This window comes from Carassius carassius, chromosome 11 (assembly GCF_963082965.1).
Source record: "Carassius carassius chromosome 11, fCarCar2.1, whole genome shotgun sequence".
NCBI classification, from domain to species: domain Eukaryota; kingdom Metazoa; phylum Chordata; class Actinopteri; order Cypriniformes; family Cyprinidae; genus Carassius; species Carassius carassius.
Genome location: NC_081765.1, coordinates 14,283,174 through 14,307,499, shown reverse-complemented (window position 1 = coordinate 14,307,499; position 24,326 = coordinate 14,283,174). Strand labels below are relative to the sequence as shown.

The 24,326-nt window shown below is 35.7% G+C and overlaps 1 protein-coding gene across 1 annotated transcript in view; it reads right to left on the bottom strand.

Moving 5' to 3' along the window:
- The window catches only part of LOC132152809 (thrombospondin type-1 domain-containing protein 7B-like), a 272,917-nt gene that overhangs the window by 73,867 nt on the left and 174,724 nt on the right, over positions 1–24,326 (bottom strand). The window contains exons 11-13 of the mRNA XM_059561707.1: positions 10,576–10,691; positions 8,795–8,927; positions 5,934–6,037 (exon numbers count right to left, since the gene is read on the bottom strand). Coding sequence (XP_059417690.1) covers positions 5,934–6,037; positions 8,795–8,927; positions 10,576–10,691 — 353 coding nt within the window. The remainder of the gene's footprint in view (positions 1–5,933; positions 6,038–8,794; positions 8,928–10,575; positions 10,692–24,326) is intronic.

Below are 24,326 nucleotides of genomic sequence, written 5' to 3'. Positions count from 1 at the left end.
CAGGAATACATCATATTTATTTTTAATGTCTTAAAATCTGAAACAATTATTTTCAATTTATTTTTCAAATTATTTTTGAAATTATGAAATTATTATCAAATAAATCAGCCTGTATTAGTGCAAATGTGGTTATTTTTTATATGGTGGTTGGGTTTAGGGTATGGATGGGGTTAATGGCTCCAAAAATAATAGTAAACTGTAACTATTAAAAATAAATAAATAAATGAAATATATATATATATATATATATATATATATATATATATATATATATATATATATATATATATATATATATATATACACATACACACACACACATATATATATATATATATATATATATATATATATATATATATATATATATATATATATATATATATATATATATATATATTAGGGGTGTAACGGTACGTGTATTCGTACTGGACCGTTTCGGTACAGGGCTTTCGGTACGGTGCACGTGTGTACCGAATGACAGAATGCAATATTTTGTATGCAGAACATAAGTACATTTTCGTGTTTCCAAACGAACATATTAAGTGGCGGAAGTCTCCGCGTTCAGCGCAAATCCCGCCCTGCAGCTGATTCTAAGGCCGGCGACACACTGGATGCGTGGCACAAGCGTTTCAGCCGCGTGGCGTGTCCGTTTTTAATTCGGCTCCCATGTTAACAGGTTAGAGCTTGCAGACTGCCTGCGTGAGACGCGCGTCTCAGGCGCGGCTCGAGCCGCGCGGAAAACGCGTGCATGCTAGAAATAGAACCGACGCCTATTTGTCACGCGACACGCAAGTGTGTTGGAAGCGTTTCCAGGCAAAATAGAATAGAAAAATATGTTTATATGTCATTTTGTACACAAATACATATTAATTCATGACACTTTGATGTTTGAAAGTCTATAGGTTGACATAAATTCAGATATAAATGTAATTTTAAAAATAAATAATTATCGATTTTCAAATATTGCACCTGTCAAACATAGTCTTTTTTTGCCGTCAATACTGTTGACGGTGTCCTTTATCAGTAGGCTTTATATTTATGCTCATCATGAAGTATAGATATTGTCGTCATGAAGACAAGAGCCTGGTCTGTCGGCGGTCTCCCTGTCACCTACAGCAGCAGGCACTGCACGGTTCTGGTGAAGCAGGCCTACAAGCTGGGATTGGTAATGCTGCACTGTAATCATAGTGATATATTTATATTTTTCATTATATTTTATTATATGATATTGGTTTGAGACTGAGAGTATTTTATTTAGTGGAGAACTTTGCAGCAGTATTTTATTTCTTATTCTTTTTTTTATTTTATATTTATTTTATTAAAAAGTATTTTTTAAAAAGTGTATAGTAATAAACAACCTGCAGTTTAATGTTTGCATTTCTTTCCCTTACTGTACCGAAAATGAACCGAACCATGACTTTAAAACCAGAGGTGGGTAGTAACGAGTTACATTTACTTCGTTACATTTACTTGAGTAATTTTTTGGGGTAACTAATACTTTTTGGAGTATATTTAAAGATGGGTACTTTATACTCTTACTTGAGTAAATTTTTGGGGAAAAATCTGTACTTTTACTTCGTTACTGTGGGCGACGCTCCTCTCGTTACTTTATCTTATTGCAATAAATGTTATAAATGCTTCAGTTTATTCCAAACGCGCCGTCTACTTTTCTCTGGGCAATGAGCGATGCCCATTCGCGAATGATTCATTCTTTTGAGTCAATTCTTTTCAAAGGCTTGATCAAACCAAATGGCAAACGAGTGAATTGGTTCATGAATCAGTTTGAATGATTCGTTCAGTTCCCTGCCGCACGCGCTGAGCGTCTGAAGTGGTTCACTCAGAGTTGTAACGTTTAACATCAGCAGCGTTGAAAACGGGGCTATGGAACTGCACTGAATTGAAAGCAAATCTGCAAAGGCTATTGCTTGCGATGGAGATCCTTATTAGATGAACACTGCGTGTGCTGTCTACTGTGCTGTTTTTACAGCACTGCGCATTATAACAAATCACACATGATTTTTTTTTTTAGCTTATTAAAGCATTGGCCAATCAGAGGCGTTCAGATGAGTCATCGCTGAAATGCCGGTGCTTCCTTCACTCGCTCGCGGACTGAATACCTAGTTCTGGTGAATTATCTCGTAAGAAACAACAAAGTGCAGATGTGTGTACGAATCTTTAATTAAGATATTGATTTCACAGTGTTAACAGTTGCAGTGATTTTAATGGGAGTTTCTGAGAGTGATTGAAATCTAGACTGTCAGTGAAAATGATCTTTAATAATGTAAATGTTATTTGCTCTCTTTCTGAACAATGAAAGATTAGTAGCAATATTTATATCACATTAACTTTCAATGTTAAATTCACATTTAATATAAAGTCAGTCGTATTAAAAATATGTTAAGGCATGACACCTATATCTGTTACTTAAGTAAACAGACAGGGTTTTATAATAAATTACATAAATTGGAGTAAAGGCTGATGAAATATATACATTTACACACACACACATACATTACATACATTTTATCTATATATCTAAATAAAAATAGGCTCAGTATATATGACCCAAAGTAACTAGTAACGAACTACTTGAGTAGATTTTTTATCCTATACTCTTTTACTCTTACTCAAGTAACTATTCAAGACTAGTACTTTTACTTTTACTTGAGTAAATATTTCTAGAAGTACTTTTACTTTTACTTGAGTACAGTTTTTGGGTACTCTACCCACCTCTGTTTAAAACCGAGGTACGTACCAAACCGTGATCTTTGCGTACCGTTACACCCCTAATATATATATATATATATATATATATATATATATATATATATATATATATATATATATATTTATTTATTTATTTATTTATTTATTTATTTATTTATTTATTTATTTATTTATTTTTATTATTATTTTTATATATAATATGAGTAATATAAAGGATTAATATTTTTTTTAGTTTCTAAAACTGTTCATAAATATAGATGCTGTCAATACATCATATGAATATATCTAAATGAAAAAAACCCCAAAAAAAAAACTATACATGTTAACATTATACACCAAGAGTAATGAGATGAGACCAGACTACCAATGAGAGAACAGCACTGGTGCTTACATGATCACCAACAGATGCAGTCACTCATATCCCCTCACATCTCCAACTCTCACCAGCCGAGGGCCGTCCAGTGCCACCGCCAGGCACCGCGGAGGAAATCACCCAGCTGGTGAAGGGCCGAGCAGCAGTGCGTCTGGGAACTGGAATTTTTTTTTTCCTCTCTCCCCTCTCTCATCTCTGTCGCTCCTCCTTCCATCTCCTTTTCTCTCGCCTCGCCTGTCCTCCCCCCAGGTTCCCGCAGGTCCCCGTGACCGGTCCCCCCCGGAGGAAGGGGGGGGGGGGAGTAGAGCGCAGTCTCAGGAGTACCCCCCGGCCTGCGAGGGGCGATGGGGGTATGTGATGAGTGGGGCGGGGCCGAGCGACGTGGGAGCGAGGCCGGTGGAGTGATTGGAGATGAGCTACACCTGTTCGACCCACCGGTCTCGAGGCCCACGGAGGAGATGGAAGGATATAAAACTGGAGCGACGACAGTGAAGGACGAGAGAGGACCAGGCCTGGGCTTTATTTTATAATATAAAGGGGCGACGCATTTACTACTATTAAAAAAATGCGGGTCGGACAAGTACAATATTTCCTTTTTCGTTTTTTGCGGTCCGAGTAGCGGCCGGGTTAGTTGAAAACATCGGTCGGGTGCGGGTTGTTTATACACTGACCCGCGCATCACTGACTCTCACTGAAAACGAATGACTTCTGGTTACTCTGTCGCTGTAAAACTGTCTGTGAAAGCACAATATGTGTGAGGTTCGCATTAGTTTTGCAGAGGTGTCTGTCTTTCTGGTTCATTTATTGTAATTTACTGCATTGCCTTCTAGCTATGTTATTTATTTTGGAGGATGCTGATAGAGCAAGTGTTCTCAAACACAGCAGGACTCTGCTTCTGGCTTATTTGCATGTGTATGGCTGTGAGCCTCTGCATGCCTGTCTCAAGCCACTACTCCACCTGAGTACACCAAGCATAATAAAAATACACCACCCGGGGATGCCTGCCTAAAATACAACAATAAATCATCCGGGTACATAAACAACCTGCGTAATTTTTTATAACTAAGCTAAAACAAGAGCTTGTGGAATAAAAAGCAGGAACGAATCGGTGAACATTTGTAAATTAGCCAAGATTTATTGTTTACTTTAATTTATGCCCTCATGCTGTGAGATCCAAGGGGAGGTCAGCAGTATGTCAAGTGCTGGTTTAAATAAACCACAAAATTCAATCTGCACAAAGGCAAGTCCTCGCCACAGTCATTCTTCACATAACCCGTATCCTAACCTTGCTACGGGGGCACTCGTACAGCAGCTACTTACTGCTGGCTATTTGAATCTTCCATTGCAAGATAACATTTACACAGACTTATTATTTCAAATAAATGGTTTCATTAATTTTAATGAATGCACTCAATATCTCGAATAATACTGACCTTTGACTCGGCACAGAAATGTCAGCTTTCTTCCACTGTACCAATAATATGAAATTCTGATAAACAGGGGAAGGTCAGTAAAATGTCACACTACATTGTGTCTAAACGTATTAACACCTGGATACAATCATTTAGTTTAATTTGATCTCAATAAATTCAAGGTTTCTGTGAAAAATACACAATGTTTGAATATTATTGAAGATGTTCGAAAAATCAGTTTATTAAATAACTTTGATAGGCTTCCAATTTAGAATTCTCTCTTTTATATACACTTTTTAATAACTAATACCCTTTATCAAATATACATAATTAGGTAAAACTTCATCAAAAGTTCCTCACAGTTCATCAAAAACATTTGCACAAAAATGTCAGAATATGTTGATATTTCTATTCAGAATATGTTTTCACAAAAAAGAAGAATAAAAAGGTGTTAAACACACTGAATTAAACATGAAACTTTAAAGTAGAAAGACTAAAATAATATTTTCTTGTAAAACTTTTATAGATACTTCAGTGAAGAACTTCAGTGTAGATTACAGAAAAAATACATATGCATAAACAGCCCTGTAAATCAAAAAGTATGGTAATGTGACTTCACACTAGAGCTTGCATAGACTAGTCAAGTAGTTGTATGATTGACTACTTCAACCACTAGTCGGCGCTGTCAGAAACAATCGACTACTCGAGCATGCATTAACCATAATGCATGCACAGAGTTTGCAAGTACGACGTGAATTTTAGGATTACCATATTGCGTGTAGATGTTACTTTCTATGACTTTATCTATGTTGCATGTAAAATTAAAATATGTAATGTAATAATTAGAGGTGTGCCCGAAGCCAAATTATTCGGAATGGCACGGATAATGGCTGCCACAGTCTGGTGTTTGTTAGATAACAGTTGAGCCAGGGGATCAGCGCAATATTATACACGGATCTCTTAAGTCTGTGAATGAATGTAAATTTTATGAATGAAAAGAGCGCAAATCAAACACTGCATTGCTGTTGCCTCTCTGTGAAATCAGAGCTTGGCAAGATTAATATCACCTATAATAATACATCATACACGTTCTATTATTTGTATATATTTAAAATGCAATGATTTAAACCATAGGCTATGATATGATATGAATGAATGGAATAGCCTAAGCACTGCACGCTCACCAATCAAACAGACGTTGCACGTCTTGGTCTCTCAAAACCAAACCAGTTCTCTCTAAAGAGTAGGCTAATAATCAACTTTGATACATATACATTTTCTACTTGGCCTACATGTTTGTGACTTTATCTTTTGCTGGTTTGTTAAAAACCATATCGGAGAGACGGAGAGTAACAAACAGGTGATTATTTAGTGTACCATAAGAATCCACTCTTTCACATTAAGCAAACTTTTTTTACCTCTCATCTCTAATCCTTTACCACACGATCCACTGGCTCCCGTCATTCCCTGCTGGACTGAATCCGGGACCAGAGTACATGGATGCCATCTGTGTGTCTTCCATCTGAAAAAAGAGATGAAGATTTATAGTGATGGGTTGATGTTACAAAAGAATCCTCTGCATTGCTATCATGAAATACATTTTTATAGTCCAAGACAGGCACTTATAAATAAACTACTGTATATATACTATAAAAATTAAATAATAATAATAATAATAATAATAATAATAATAATAATAATAATAATAATAATACAAAGATCTACACATGTAAGCAGACCTTTCAGGATAATCACACTGCATTTCAATAGTCTTATGGTTACAATGCTTAAACCATTGTTATCCAGTCTGATGCTGTCACAATCTTTAATGACACATGGAATTAAGTGTCTTTTTATTCAGGGGCTTGCACAGGAAAATTACATTCACTCCATGTGACCCAGGTCTAGCCTTGCAAATGAGCAAAAAAAAAAAAAATGTGTGACTGTTGAATAAATCCTATAAACCAGTGGTAATGAAGTACTGCGTTAAATGAATGACTTTGTTTCAGCATACTAAACAGTTTCTTGTCAATACTTTTAATTACAAGGAATTTCAATGGCAGATACCAATGCCGACGTCTAGAGATCAGAGCGGTCAATGGTTAATATGAACTAATACATTCCCAATTCACTGCAAATACATGTTTAAAAGGGCAAACATTCTATTCAGGTTCTAAATGAATTTGAAGGTATTATATTAAAGCTGCATATGCATAAAAAAAATTATTGAAGAAAATGGTGTTTAAAATTATTGCAATTTATACTACAGGGCTGTTGAATGCTTGAATCGGATTGGTTTATAAACGTTCTGAGGTGTGCAATTATCATCAGGAAATGTACAGCTAAAGTAGATGTCCGTATCACTTCGCCAACCAATTTCCGTTATTTCAAAAGTCCTTACAACTTACAACAGCAAAAGAACCAAAACCCACAATGACACTGACCAAGCAAATACATATAGTAAGCAACATGATAAAAATGCCAAATTATTTCCGTGTTTGTGTCTCAGAATTACATTTCTATTATGCATTCTCCTTACAAATGCACACACATAGAGGACAGACACACACTTAAACACATGGAAAAATACACGCACACAGAAACGTGCTGTCAGCGCCACTCTGACGATTTTAACAACTTAAAAGCTACTTGTCATGTTCTCAGTAGTCAGGCAACATGGCCATCCCTTGCATTTAAGGTGCCCTAAACAGATTATTAAAAGAGCCCCATACAGTTATTAAATTTTATTTCAGTTCTAGTGTTAGTTATTTTAAAACATCATGACAAACTACATTAAATGGGAAATACTGCCTTGTCAACTAGCTAAAATAAAACAGATTTTTTTCAGATTTTGTTAACTTTAATAACCCTTTTGTAAAAAGATAATAAACTCAATCACTTATCTTTCAATAAATACATATGAAGATATATTTGCTAATGAAGCATTTTTAACAATTATTTACCAAAAATTATTTTAAAACTATTTAAAAGTTTAACCATTGCTTTCAGAAATAATTTATGAAAATTTAGGCATAAGTGTAAACAGAATTTTGAATCAAGATATGGCATATTTAAATATTTAGTGTTATTTGATAAACACCAAAGTGAATAACAAAAATCTGAATGGCTGTTTGAAAACATGTAAATACTGTTGACTTCCTTTGACCTCAAGAAGTTGCCATCATTTACCCTTATCTTGCTCACTTTCTTTTCTCTTTTTCCACTTCTCTGCAGTCTGCACCAGTTTTATAGCACCGCCTTTTCATTTTCAAACATTAACACATGCCACTGAAACTTTATCAAAGTTTTACTTTATCAAAGCATTACTGTCTGAACTGTCTGAACAATGACATGGGGCCCCTGGCCGACCCTGCCAGGAAATAACAATGTTCTTTAAGCAGATGAACTTACAGTTTCAATATTAGTAAAGACGCTTCTGTTGAACACTGTTAAAAAGATGCACAGACTCAGGTAATTCACACACGCCAATAAATCAATCAATCAATCAATCAATCAATCAATCAATCAATCAATCAATCAATCAATCTCTCTAATAACTTCATTATAACTGCAAAAACCAGACACATTTCTTTTAATATATCATCTGATCAATGTCATGAGGTGTGGTAACTGTAGTATAAGTGGAATAATTGAATCGGCAATTCTTTACATAACATGGCATACAGCATTACTGGATATGATGGAGTGGATATGATTTTTCTCTCATATGCTAACATTCAAAAGTTTTTTTTAATGTTTTAATGTAATTTGTAATTTATTCCTTTGATGAAAAGCTGCTCAAGAAACTTTGCTTTTTTTTATTATCAAGGTTGAAAAAAGTAAGTTTGTTTTTTTTAATCTCTGATGAATAAAAAGTTTAAAATAACACTATTTATTTGGGACAAAATGACAGAAACAAAATGCTATCTGTTATAACTATTAGTGTTTTAAAAAACAACAACCTTCTATTTGTGAATAAACTTGGCAGAATAACAATTAGAAAAATCGCATTCACATATATTCATGAGGTGGAGAAACGTGCAAATAGCTTGGCATTTACTTGTGCAGTAAATTACAGCTACAGTGTGTGATTTGTGTAATTTTAATTTGTAAGCTTACAAAACAGCATAATATATTTATTCACGCATTTCATTGCATGCAATTCTGAACTGTGTGCATTTGTAACAGGTTTTGATACTATCGACTCCACAAAACCAAAACAGGCTGGACCGCATTCTGATAAATTGGTAAACCACTAGTGCAACTGCAGTTTATTCACCTGTAAATAGGACAAACCAGAAGAGCCTCACATTCTCTCTCCTCATATAAAGTATCTGGACACTCTTGACCCCCATTCGCCGCCTGCTGGATGATGATCCTGTATCGTGACTGTGAGGGCACGCTGCTGTTCACTGCACAGTACACACACAAAGAAAACATTACTTTCACCCATCTTTCACTTTATTAGTATTCTGACAGCGATTATCACAGCAGGAACCATTCAAACAGCTCTTTAGATAAGAGGTAATGATATGATTCTCTAGTGGAGTTCACTTCCTGCTCCCTGTATGGATCCTAAACTGATGTAACGACTTCATTTAACTGACGTTGTAAGGCTCATTACACATTGATAATTACTAAAAGACTGATAATAGCACAATTAAGAAGGCGCTCTCGTTAACAGAAGACCCAACAGGGTAAAGCACACCATTTACACAGGGGATATCAGTTATTTAAAACATTTCTTCAAATGTTACCATTTGATTCAATCGTAATAAATGACTGTTTACTCCTCATTTCTTTAGCTGAAGTAATCTGTGGGTATGAAAAGCCACTCTGTCTCTGAGAATGATCTACACGTATGTGGTCTGGCTTTCACCATGTTTACAACAGAAGTGTGAGACATCTCATCCTAGCAGTCTCGAGTGTGTGAAAGTGTAAATCCCTGTTTATTTATCAAAACACTGTCCTTAATGGAGGTAATGAAATCTGTTTTAGAATAACAAACTCTGTATATTTTATGCTTTATCTCCTAGGAAATTAGATTAGAGAGAGCTGGTAGGAGTCAAAATATTAGGATATGTGGTTTTCATTGTAATGTTGAATATTCCTTTTATATCCCTATTATAATCATGTTTATAGAAAGGCACTTGCAGTAAATTTAAAAGGGGCAACACAATAAACTCTGGTTTAAGTTATGTAGTTCATTTTTTTTAAAGAAAGTCGGTTCACTCTGCAGCCATAGTCGTAACTCCTCTGAGTGGCCTACCAAACGTTTTTCTTCTTCTGTGGATCACAAAACAAGTACTTTGAAGGAAGTTAACACAGGCCTTTCAGTCCTACAGTTTATAATGTCCTTTCAAGAGATTAGGTCACCAAAATGTTCAGCTATTAATAACTTATTTTTCAGTCTTATCAAAAAGTTATCACATGGCTTAAGAAGACAGGGGACATTGTGCACTTATGGACCACCTCTACAATATATTTGAGGTGCTTTTTGGTCCTTTACGGAGCTAGATATACTGTACATTACTGTTCAAAAGTTTAAGGTCAATAAGATTTTTTTTTAGATTAAAACTTTTCTGCATTAGTGAAGTGAAGACACTTATAATGGAACAAAATATTTCCATTAAGTGCTTAAATTATTTTCAATTTTCTATTCACCAAAGTTTCTGCAAAGATATTATTCAGCACAACTGCTTTCAACATTGATAATAATAAGAAATATTTCTTGAACAGCATATTAGATGAATTTCTGAAGGATCACTAAAGACTGGAGTAATGAGTTCTGTAATTCACGGAAATGAATTACATTTTAAAATATGTACAAACAGAAAGTATCACTGTAATTTTACATTGTAGCATTATTTCTGTTATTACTGTTTTTAATGTATTAAGGAATTGTCTGTCATCATTTACTCACCCTCAAGTTGCTCTATGAATGTCTTCTCATACAGGCTTGGAACAACTAAGTACATGATGGCAGAATTAATTTTTTTGTTGACTATCCCTTTAAGAGATGTCACAGCTAAAGGTTGTGTGAAGATATTGTATCAATACCTGGCAGGCATGTGGTAGGGCAGGCTGTCCATTCGCTGAAAAGAGTTACAATGCAGTCTTTCTTACAGGGCAGTAAACAGGGTTGAATGGTCTCTGGTCGGACAGATTCTGGACACCTATGACACACACATATGGGGAACAGAGAGAAGGAAAAAATGTTCACGATCAATGATAAGCTGTCTTGATTGACACACCACAGTCACTCTGTCCTTGACTTTCTAGCATGGGTGCAGATATCATCTGTGCTGATGTAGTCTGATTTACTGTACCCCACAAACCCAGACATTATCATGAACAGATTCAACACAGTTACAATGACACTATCTGAGTAACAGAAGATCATGCCCACATTGTAGGGGAAGTTGATGTAAGATTTATTCTGTCCAGGCTTGGATTAATGCACAGTCGTGCCTATGGCTGTAGGCCCCACGTGTGTAGGGGCGTCGGATTGGCCAGATGTTTTTTTAATTATTATTTTAAATTTACTTCAGCGTGAACAAAAAAAAAAAAACCCTCATTGGTCCATAAGAATTTGTTGCAGAGCGTCTGACAGAATGAATGTCTTGTACTGTAGAATGCATGCCCAGTACTGATGAGTGTTTTGAGAGCTCCCTGATGCACGCAAATTAGGCTACATAACATATCTAGGCTGTTATTAGTATGTAGGCTATAATAGGTTGTAGTTGTCTATAGCTCTGTATCATGCTTGAAAATTTTGGTCCCTATTTGCACATTGAATATTGAGAAAGTATAGCCTATTTGATTATGGCTGCACTTATTGTTTGCACTTAATACAACTAAGAAAGAACTGTGGTGCTTATTTTTAGTTGTTCAATTTGTGAAAAGGAGTTCATGTAGAAGGTCAGAAGAAGGTCTAGAAAATCTTAATTCATGTACAGTTTTAAGGTCTGAAGAGACTGTATGAAATCATACAGTGTTGTTCATGTACATGTTGTTTTATTTTACTGCATATGATAATTCATATTTAGAAAGTAGAACTGAAAAACCCTGGATCCGCCTAGAGCAGGGGTGGCGATCATCAGTCCTGGAGAGCCGCAACCCTGCAAAAGTTTTGCTTTAACCCTAATCAAACACACCTGAACAAGGGTTACTAGGAATCTGAGTGAGTATACGGTAAAAGAGAGTTATTTTGTGATGACTGACAGAGAGCAAGAGGTAATGTGAGCCTTTATACTTTATATACCAATACTTTATATACCAATTTTGAACATAAAATGCTGTGAAAAAAATAGTGAACCCAATACATTTTCCCCCAACATATGTGGTTCAGTACCATTCAAAAGTTTGGGGTTAGTATATTTTTTAAATAGTAAAAACAGCAATTATTAAATATTTTTTTCCCAATTTAAAATAAATGAAATGTATTAAAATATTCTTTTTTAATACATTTTAAAATGTAATTTATTCCTGTAATGCAAAGCTGAATTTTCAGCATCATTACTCCAGTCTTCAGTGTCACATGATGATCCTTCAGAAATCATTCTAATATCCTGATTTGCTGCCCAAGAAACATTTCTTACAGGCTGCCTAATATTTGTGTGGAAATGTGATTCAAGATTCTTTCAATATAAAGTTCAAAACAACAGTATTTACTAGAAATAGAAATGTTTTGTGACATAATTAATGTCTTAACTTTCCCCCCATTTTTTTATTTAACGCTTTTCTACTGACTGCAGACTTTTGAACGGTAGACTTCAACTTTATCTTGACAATATTAATGGATGACATAACTGAAAAAGTTAATATATTTGTCAAACAAAAACGGTATCAGTTTCTTCGAACATATTAAAAGAAATGTAACTTAAATCAATATTTCATGCACATTGATTTATTTGGTAAACAGTCAAGTCGTTATTGTGCAATATTGACTGGATGTCTTTTCAAGATCCCTTTCATATGCATTAGGCCGTACATCCTGCTGAGGAGTTCTTGTGGTTGTGACTATGTGCATGCTTTTGTTGGAGAGGATGTTCCTTGGAGAACGTCTGTCCCTATGAGCTGGATTCTGGACATTTAATTTCCAGGCTTGGTTCAGTTCCCAGCATGCAGCAGCTCTAACGAGAGGTAGCAGGGCTCTACCAACTACAAGCTTTGAACAACAGCAAACAGGACACATCAAAGCAGGGGACAAGAAAGAACAGAGGCATGAATCATCGGCTTCTCTCTCACTTTTGTGCTCTGTGGAGCAGAATGTCATTACAGAGGGCAATCACCCAAAGACAATGATGCTACAGGGCTTTAGGAAAGGAACACAAGAGTGGGTGGAGGATAAATGCAAGGAATCAGCAGAAAGAAAGACAGAGCAGAGGAGACATCACCGATGACAACAGGTTGACCCTGTCTTTTCCTCTCCTTTTTTTTTTTTAGCATAAAATGTAGTATAATTGGATGAGGCATGTTTCTAACCATTGTAAAAGAAAACATTAAGTCACATGACAAAAGTCATATGATAAAACACACTAGTTAAAATCATAATTAAAGCTGATTTACCATAAAAGTCTGACCTTTTTTCTTTGTTTCATCCCAACACAGCAACTCAACCAATGGCATAAGTTTGGTGAGATCAATGCCAAAAAACATTTTTGCAATTTGGTGAGGCGGGTGGTGCAGAAATGTCACATTTCTGTTTAATAATAGTAATGTTAATATACTAATATTAAAGCTGTTCTGATTGATATGGATCATTGCCCTATCTGTTGTAAAAACAAAATAAAAACAACAACAGCAACAATAAACTATTCTGATTCAAATAATTCATTATCCTATCTGTAGGTAAATTACGATTATTATTAATAAATAAAATATCTATATAAAAAACTGAACACTGTTTTATCATCTTGCTGTTGCCATAGTTTTAGAAAATCAATAATTCACACAAGGCCGTGGATTAAAGTGATTCCATTCATTTAAAGGAAATGATGTGGCAGCAGAGAAAGTGTGGAGAGCAGCGGAGAGAGAAGACAGGAAATGATGTGGAATGAGGGGGGAATAGCATCGGAAAAATCTAACTTAAACTTGCATCACCCCACATTTCATTTGCCCAAAATAAACATAAATAAATAAATAAAAAGAATCCTGTTCAATATAACTGTAATTTAAACATTAAATATCTTCTGATTGGCTGAGATCATGTAGTGCTTTCACATTTCATTTGACAGATAAATAGTTGTCAAACAAATGTGTCACATTTGTGTCACACCTATAGAACCTGGTTTGTTTTCTTCTTCATGCAAGCAGCATACCAGGAGTATTAATAAAGAAGTGGTCTTGCAGCAGTAAGATAAACAAACATCTCCCTGCTGGGTCATTTCATATATCAGGGTGTTTAAACAGCTCAGCCCTGCTGTTTTAAATAATGTGGAGATCTGAACACACCTCACCTACGTACATATGAAACATCAGCTGCTTCCACATGATGACAGAACACACGCTATATAACTGATAACTTTTCTTGCCTCCAGCACACGTGGCAAGGCACAAGGGATATGATATGTGTGACACAAACACATAAACTTCAAACACATACATGCCATATACAGCACATCCATCTCTTGATTTATTCTTCAGTACATCTGAGAGTGAGAGCAGGTGTGTGTATGTGTGTTAGATCACTATAAACCAGAGTGTGATTTGTTCTCTCCTGACTGTAAAGAAGCCTTTTCATTTGTAACACGTCTTTCTCCTTAACAACGATATGCCTTTCACTCACCCACTGTGAACTCAAAATAGGGTTTATACTGCAGCAAAATAAATAAGTGAATGAAAAGAATGAGTAAATAAATAAAATAAAAATAGTTATTAATTAGTATATTTGTCTTGTTTTTCCAGAAAGGAAGATTTGTTTTCAGAGAATATTTAAGTTTAAAATGTCCAGATTTTAACCATTCTTGGATGCATGCTTAAAATTAAATATTAAAATTAAATTAAATTAAAAGGATACACCTGCTCTCTTCCAAAATCTATGTACTGTAGATATAATATGTGCGCTGCCTAAAGTAAATCTTAACTATGCTGCTATCTTATTATGGGAAAATGCAATTTTTTTTTTTTCAGAATTGAGGTCAAGACAAAACCTATTACCAGGCCAATGAAATACACCAGCCCATAAACTCACTTTTATGTTGCTGTCATTAATATAAAATAAAGAAATGGATAACGGCTGCATTATTTATGAGTCCTTTTTCCTGATGCGCAACACAATATCTTCTCAATGCAATGCAATAGAACATTTTATCTTACCCAAAGCCCCATTACAAAACTCCCACAGGAAACATTTATCAAAGAAGACCTGGGGCAACACAAACCTCCACTCCTCTCATACGGAAAAACCAGTCGAGTCTGCATTCAGAGTCACTCACATCATAAGACTGAGAATATTGACAGACTCAATGTACAAGATATGGTTTCAGCACAAGTAAACCAGCAATCTTCTCCTGAGAAGAGGTCAGGGAAATGCAAAACACTTGAGAACTGCTTTCAGTTTTTAATGTATATTTCATTCATGCTATGTAAAAGTGACACAAGCTGCAGCAAGACCCACAAATATTTTTGAATTTCAGCTTCTGTTGCTCGAGCGAAGGTGTTTGAATGGAAAACTATCAAAGTGGGATTTTAGGATTGCGTGATTGTGTACACTGTAAATTCTAACAAGTTCAGTTTACTTAAAAAAAAGTTTGGAAACCGATTGCCTTATTTTTGCAATGCAAACTTAAAGGGAAAACTGAAGTTAAGTTAATAATCTATAAAAAGTTAAGAAACCCAACTCTTCCCAAGTAAATTAAGTAATAAATATCAAGTTAGTTTAATGTCAATTCTAGTTAACATACTCTAGAATACTTCCTAATCTTACTTAAGATTGAATAGTAAGATTACAGGAGAAATTCCATTTAACTAACAGTGTTATATTGTGTTCTGCAAACATCTTAAATACTATTATTCTCAACATGGCTTTAATCTGCCATTTTATGCTACGGAGACTTAAACTACGTGCAATCGGTTTCCACATTTTCTTCAAGTAATGTGAACATATTTTTAGTAGCTCAAGTAGCATAGAATGCACTTAACACAAGCATGAAATTCTCAACTGTTTAATTTTGTAAACAGGTTTCTACAGAAAATTTAAGAACATCACAATAAAAATATGCTTCTAAAACATTTTTTTTTTTCTTACTCTTGACTTCTTGGCTAGACAACATTCTGCAGTCATGACATTTTCAAAACAGGCACTGTTTGCAAACAGAACCAAAAAAAAATAAAAAATGTCAATTAAATTAAGTAAATAAAATAAAGTAGGCCTTTATAACCCTGAAAAAAACAAGACATTTTCTATCTGCACGTGGCTTTGGAAATGTCTTCAAAACAAAACGACAGTAACAACTTATTTTAACCAGTTGAAATTGGTGCATAACCAGTTGAAATTAGGGCAAATGAATATGCCAACATGCCTACATCTTAAACACAGCAGCATAGGCATCCAAGGCAGAATGTAAGGAGACACAAGTTTAGCTTAAAAGCTGATTTTTAAGGGTCTGCAGTTTGGGTTTGAGATTTTTCCCTCCCAAAGACAGAAATACCCGCTGAATAAAATCAAATGTGTTCCTCATTGTCTTTGGGTAGTCTAAATTTAGAACAAAGATCAAAGCCAGTGGCGCAAAAAGTGGGTATGCGCTATATGCGGCGCATAGGGGCGCCGCACTATGGGGGGCGCCAAAGTGATGGTTAATTAATTTTTTTTTTTTTTTTTTTTTAATAAGAAAAGTTATATATATTTATATTAAAATGTATATATATAAAAATATATATATATACATTTTAGAGGACTAACAGGCGCAGATGCCCTCATAATATTCCATCATAGAATTTAGACATAGAAGGGTAATATCACGAGTGGGCGGGGCGCAGTGAGCGCTGAGTGAGCAGCTGTAACGTTAGTGCGTTGTCGTCGTTGAAACACGAAAAATATGGATAAAACAAAAAGCTATCGGGGGCTAAAAATAGAAAAAGAAAGAGGGAAAAGGAGATGGCATGTCAAGGGATGCGACAAAAACTAAATAAGTGGATGGTGAAAGGCAAACGGTAGGATTTAAACTATGGAATGATATTGCGGACATTATTAAAAAGGCATTGCAAATTGTATTTGCAATTGCGTTTTCAATTTGTGGACGCATAAAATGTGACATAATCCAAACGCAAATGCAAATCGCGCATTACCGTTTTCATTTTCGATTAAGTGAATGCACAGTGTCTGCCAAATTTAAAATGGAAATGCAAAGTCTGTTTGCAATTGTGTTTCCCATATCTTACGAGCTATGAGCCTGTCATATTTAAATAGCAATATTAATTACCACCATTGCCTTTTCACTCTCTCTGCACTGTGCATGTAAACTGCCAAAACTCAAATGGAATCGCAATACCTTTTGCATTTGAATTTCCAACGTCTACACTGAAACCTGTCAATCAAGTGACAGGGGTGGGGCCATTTTATTGGGCGTGTTTGCATTTGGAAGTGACGATCGTACTAAAATGTACCATGTTTTTACTAGGGTAAATATGAGTTAACGATAGTGTTTATAATTAAGCCACAGTAGCCACAAATGTACAGTTGTCTGAGACGTTATGAAATGTTCTTTAACATCATGAACCATAAAATGTAGTCAGTGTTCTGCTATTGTTTATTTTCATAATAGGTAAACACAGGCCACAAGTTAACACGGTCACATTTCCTTGATTCAGCAGCTGCACGATGTACATGTACATTTGCTAACACTGGGAATGTAGCGGACAGAATATGTAGATATCTTAGAATATGCAAAACCGAGGTTGCTGAGCTGAAAACTGAAAGGTAGCATCTGGAAAACAACTTTAATATCTCTGGTTTACCGTGGAATGATATGTAGATTTGCTACCAAACTTCGAGGCTTGCATATATTAATGTTGACTGGCAAGTGTTTACTAACTTTCTGCAAAATAATGTTGCTGATATCTACATTTAGATTTTGGTTAAACCCTATGGTACCAATTCCATGCATGACATATCTCAATTTTATTAAACTAAAATAACAGCTGGTAAATATAAGGTAGCATGCACAATAAATGATAGCGATGGCTCAATGTGAATGCCTTATGCTGGAATATGAGCAGTCATTTATTCTGTAATCACCCAGGTGCTGATAGCGCGCGCACAGAGATGAGACCTGATCAGCACACGCTGATATCTGTGTTTAAACTAAACTCATTTAAGCTTTGTCAGTTTAAACATTTAAGAGCCAGAGGACGCGAGCTCACGCACGCAGTGTGAAGATTTGTGCATGCGCTCATCCGAAGCGCAAACCCGCACCTCGGCATGCGCGCAAATACAACCCGAATTCCGGAAAAGTTGGGACGTTTTTTAAATTTTAATAAAATGATAACTAAAGGAATTTCCAATCACATGAGCCAATATTTTATTCACAATAGAACATAGATAACGTAGCAAATGTTTAAACTGAGAAATTTTACACTTTTATCCACTTAATTAGCTCATTTAAAATTTAATGCCTGTTACAGCTCTTAAAAAAGTTGGCACGGGGCAACAAATGGCTAAAAAAGCAAGCAGTTTTGAAAAGATTCAGCTGGGAGAACATCTAGTGATTAATTAAGTTAATTGATATCAGGTCTGTAACATGATTAGCTATAAAAGTTTTGTCTTAGAGAAGCAGAGTCTCTCAGAAGTAAAGATGGGCAGAGGCTCTCCAATCTGTGAAAGACTGCATAAAAAAATTGTGGAAAACTTTAAAAACAATGTTCCTCAACGTCAAATTGCAAAGGCTTTGCAAATCTCATCATCTACAGTGCATAACATCATCAAAAGATTCAGAGAAACTGGAGAAATCTCTGTGCGTAAGGGACAAGGCCGGAGACCTTTATTGGATGCCCGTGGTCTTCGGGCTCTCAGACGACACTGCATCACTCATCGGCATGATTGTGTCAATGACATTTCTAAATGGGCCCAGGAATACTTTCAGAAACCACTGTCGGTAAACACAATCCGCCGTGCCATCAGCAGATGCCAACTAAAGCTCTATCATGCAAAAAGGAAGCCATATGTGAACATGGTCCACAAGCGCCGTCGTGTCCTGTGGGCCAAGGCTCATTTAAAATGGACTATTTCAAAGTGGAATAGTGTTTTATGGTCAGACGAGTCCAAATTTGACATTCTTGTTGGAAATCACGGACGCCGTGTCCTCCGGGCTAAAGAGGAGGGAGACCTTCCAGCATGTTATCAGCGTTCAGTTCAAAAGCCAGCATCTCTGATGGTATGGGGGTGCATAAGTGCATACGGTATGGGCAGCTTGCATGTTTTGGAAGGCTCTGTGAATGCTGAAAGGTATATAAAGGTTTTAGAGCAACATATGCTTCCCTCCAAACAACGTCTATTTCAGGGAAGGCCTTGTTTATTTCAGCAGGACAATGCAAAACCACATACTGCAGCTATAACAACAGCATGGCTTCGTCGTAGAAGAGTCCGGGTGCTAACCTGGCCTGCCTGCAGTCCAGATCTTTCACCTATAGAGAACATTTGGTGCATCATTAAACGAAAAATACGTCAAAGACGACCACGAACTCTTCAGCAGCTGGAAATCTATATAAGGCAAGAATGGAACCAAATTCCAACAGCAAAACTCCAGCAACTCATAGCCTCAATGCCCAGACGTCTTCAAACTGTTTTGAAAAGAAAAGGAGATGCTACGCCATGGTAAACATGCCCCGTCCCAACTATTTTGAGACCTGTAGCAGAAATCAAAATTGAAATGAGCTCATTTTGTGCATAAAATTGTAAACTTTCTCAGTTTAAACATTTGCTATGTTATCTATGTTCTATTGTGAATAAAATATTGGCTCATGTGATTTGAAAGTCTTTTAGTTTTCATTTTATTAAAATTTAAAAAACGTCCCAACTTCTCCGGAATTCGGGTTGTATAAGCTCTCTCTGAAGTATTGTATTTAAATGGACAAATGCACACAAAAATGGTCAAAATGCCCGTCTTGGTAAGTATCCTATAGCAGACATAGCCGGCTGAACGTAGGCCACTGTATCAGTGCATTCTCTTAAAGTGACAGTCTTTATATTAATCGAGCAGCAACAACAGAGAAATCACTCACTGCTCTCGATTAAAAAGCTTTTGTAACTTTAATAAAGAACAATCTTTAATTTATACAGTCAAATATGCAATGCTGTTTTACATTTGATTACTTTATTCAATTTCTGTACCTAAAAACTAATGCTAGACCTCCCTAAAAAATATGGTATATATGTGTACATATACCATATAATTATGGTAGGTTTACAGTGGCTGTCTGATATACTTTAAAATAAACATTTATTATTTCAAGCCGATACATGATGATGTCCGACAATTATTTATTTAGAAGTGGGGGTGGGGGCGCCAAAATGTTTTGCTGCATACCCCTCTAACACTGGATAGTTGCGCCCCTGATCAAAGCAAAGAGAAGACATACAGCATGTGTCAAATTTGGGACATCATCCAAGACAATTGTTCCCTCCAGAATGATTGCCCTTATTGCGTCCACGTTGAGGGCATTTGGACGTTTGGCCGGCATTCCTTCATGTAAAATGGTGAGCAGGCCAATATCAACTTCACTGAAGTCTGCGTCTACATCCACATCCTAAGCAGAAACAAGAAAATAAGAAAAGTGTGAATTTCTTCATTCCAACAATATTTGCTGTTGAGCAAAATTAAAAAATGCTTTTAAACTTCATTGCGACTGATTCATATTGATGACCAGAGAGGGTATGCAGTGATCTGCATCAAACACAATGAAATGTAATCAAGCTTTAAATTATGATCACCAAAGAGAGGTGAAAAGATTTATAGCGTAAGAGTTATAAAACAAAAAATATTGTTTCAAAAGACATCACTGTGCATAAGAGTGAATTATTTTTGGGTGAACTACTCATTTAAATGTAGTTTTTCATTCACCAGAGTAAACTGCATGCCTTCAGAAGACTTGGACTATTACATACAGTACAAGTTCCATGGACTACTTTATTAAACTTTTACATTGTTCTTAATTAACATAAAACTGAATAATGTACATTTAGAATTTTATTTTTATTTTATGATTTACTTACACTGCTTGATCCACCATTTAGCATGATCTGCTTTTTGTTATGGAGATAAAATCACAAGCATCATTTACAAGACTGTATCTTATCCATTCAAAGTGTGTGATGCTGATAAAGCCAAAACCAATCTGTGATCAGTTTGTTTATATAATTTAATTAATACATTTAAAGGGATAGTTCACCCAAAAATAAAAATTCTGTCCTCATATAGTTGTTTCAAATCTGTATACATTTCTTTATACTGCTTAAAAAAAAGAAAAGGGAAGATTTATTTTCAGGAATGTTTGTAATCAGGCTGCCACAATTGACTTCCATAGTAGGAAAAAAAAAAATACTATGGAAGTCAATGTTGGCCCCCCCAAAAAAAACGGGTTACAAACTTTCCTCAACATATCTTCCTTTGTTTTCAACCTGAGGGTGAGTAAATGACAATTTTCATTTTTGGGTGAACCTTTAAGGCACTCAAATGTCATACATCATAATTGTTTCACAAGAGACAAAGTATTTACTGCAAAACTATAAAAAGTATACATAGGATTTTTTTTTATATTTTTCCCAACATGAGCTATACTCTCATGGAATAAAACAAAATGGCAATTTAAAAATGCAGAAACGCCAATTACATTACTTACAAAGCACGTACTGAAAAATTCCTCTGGGTCATCCCCCAGGAGCACTGGAAGTCCATGAAGTACTGCGGTGCAAACATGTGTTACATCAGATGGCTATGAAAAAGTAGAGACAGGTTGACATGTTATATGCTGAGTGTAACAATCCTATGCAAATCATAACTCAAAACATAGCATTATACAAGAATACCTTTGAATCAGCTTGTTGCAAGATTTCATCAAGTATTCTTCCCCGATTTCCTCTTTTTTTCCCGAAAAACTTCAAACAAGCGTGCAGAGTGTGTGTCAAAAGCTGCGTAGATCTCAGATCTCAGATTCCTTCCTGATATACGATTGAATTCTGTAAAGATCTAAGCAAAAACATGCAGTGGCTTTTAACATTCCAACATTCAATTCATAAAAATAAAAAAACAAACAGGGTTTTGAAGAGGAAAAGGATACAAACCTGGCTTTCCGTGAAAAGTGCTGGCCACTTTTTCAAGATTTCACAGACTGGAGGTTCAGAGTGGATGATTTCTTTCCGTCTTAAAGCAAATGTACTGTACATCTTCTTGCCAATCAGGCTCAAGTTTGGGGGACTCTTTTTCATTTCTTATACAAGTTCTATTATTGTGCATTCTTGACTTTCTTCATCTTCCCCATTAGGAAAGTTTGGCAATAAATAGAATTCAAATTGCCTGGGTTTTTTAATGCCTGACTTTTTTGCCATCGTTGCACAGCTCTTTCCCCCTACTGCAACATCACTACAGCCAGATTTACGCAATTTGGATCTGTAGTTGGCCATTTTAAATTTCAGGCTATTTTTCCAGCCAGCTGAGCCTGTTGGGGAGCCCTGTTCAGTCAAACATGACATACTGGAAGCACTTGCTGGGGCCATGTACAACTTTAAGGCATATCCAAGAGATGAAGATTTTGCCCAAGTTGCTGCAGCTCTAATCAAAGTGGGATGTACTTTGATTAGAGCTGCAGCAACTTGGGCAAAATCTTCATCTCTTGATCTACCATCTTTAAGAAAAGCAAGGTTTCCCTGACGGAGATGGTACTCAACATTAACAGAGAATTTGGGTATTTCAAAATCATCTGGCCATTCAAGCTGTCGTTCAGCAGACAAATGCTCTGATGTATCAGAATCTGAGAAAAGTACTGTGTTAGCTTGACTTGAGGAGGGAGATGTGTCTAGAGGAATTATTTTCAGTGTTGCCCTGTCTGGCAAGTCATTAATGTCACTGACATTACACAATGCATGGTTAAAATCAGGGTCTCCATATTGGACACTGAATGTGTATGTGAGCTGAAGATTCTCTTGCAGCATGTTTTTCAAGGCATCACCATCAGCTGGTTTTTCAGGAATTATAATTTTTCGGATGTCACTTTCGTGCACAATAACGCGAAGTATCATGGACATGGCCAAGTGTAATTCTAAAATGAAAAGAAAGAAGCAGAAGTAAACAAAAAAAATACAATAATACAAAAGAATGTAATTTAGCAGCAGATATAATACTTCAATGTGACATAGAACTGGCCTCTGACATTATAAGCAGCCAAAGGGAAGGGGTCATTTAGTTCATTAGGCAGAACAACTTGCAGCGTTTTTAGAAAAAGTGATGCCAAATTGTGTTCCAACTTTTGTTTTTTGTCATCCATATTGCCCTGTTCTTCTGCCACATTACATTCATCTTCACTGCCTGAGCTGTCAACAGGTGGACAAGCTGCATCTTCTTCTGAGTAACTATGTTGAGAACTTAACACAACCCCCAGTTTAAAATCTTCATAGCAGTGGTGCTGGTGTGCCTTACTTTTATGCGCATTAAACATGGAGTACACATTAGTCTCAAATGAACAGTCTTTGAAAGGACACTGAACTTTCTCGTTATTCTTTAAATGAGTACGCAAATGGGCAAAATAATCTGACTTGCTACATGGCTCAGTTAAGTCACAAACATGGCACTTGTAACAAACTACAGCATGACCAGAGCTACTTGACTCTGCAATTCTATGCTGGGAATGGATTTTTGATAAATGCACTTTTAATGCATTGAACGACTTAAAAGTACATGGACACTCAGTATGAAGACATGGTATTGGAACAAGTCGTGAATATGTTCCATGGCTGATGCGGTAGTGTTTAAGAAGTGGTGCCCTCTTTTCTGATGTGTAAGTGCAGAACCAGAGCTGCCAACTCTCACGCATTCACCGTGAGACACACGCAATTGAGACTTTTCACACGCTCTCACGCCACGCATCCATTTTCTCACGCACAGAAAAATCGCGAAGCAAAGAGGACACGGAGACCGACAGACTAGACAGAGCAGGTTACTTATGATATATATAAAAAAAATCTCAGCTCTCAGATTCTGTCACTTTTATTAGGAAATTCAAACAATACATACCGTTTTGGCGCTTGTAAATGTGACGCGACAGATCCCTAGCGGCATGTGAACCGATCATCTCAACTAAATAAACACGAATGAACAATGTTGAAAGATACAGTACAATTTACTGAAATGTATATTCCTCATACATAATATCGACCAATCAATCAAACAAACAAAGAGGTCAATAAAACAGCTGGAGAACAATTATGTCAGATAAGATTTACCTCAGGAAAGCCATTTGATTACCATAATAAGCTATAGCAATTTATTTGGCTAGAAAAAAAGAGCTATAGAGAATATTGAGGTAAATATGTGTACTATTATTATATTTTTACTTAGGCCTATATCATTAAATAAAGTTGTCATTATAATAAAAAAAAACGCATTATATTTAATTTGAATTATTTTTAATCTTAAATAATACTGCCAGCTGATAGGGCTCTCCGTATGTTTACAGCATTAGGTGAGTTGTTTTTTTTTTGAGAAAAATTAATGCCTATCTTGTGTAGCCTATTTATCCAAATGAGTCAATATTAAAACAAATCAAACTGAATCGAATTGAAATAATAAAAAAGCTTAGCTTACCAGAAATTGTACTAA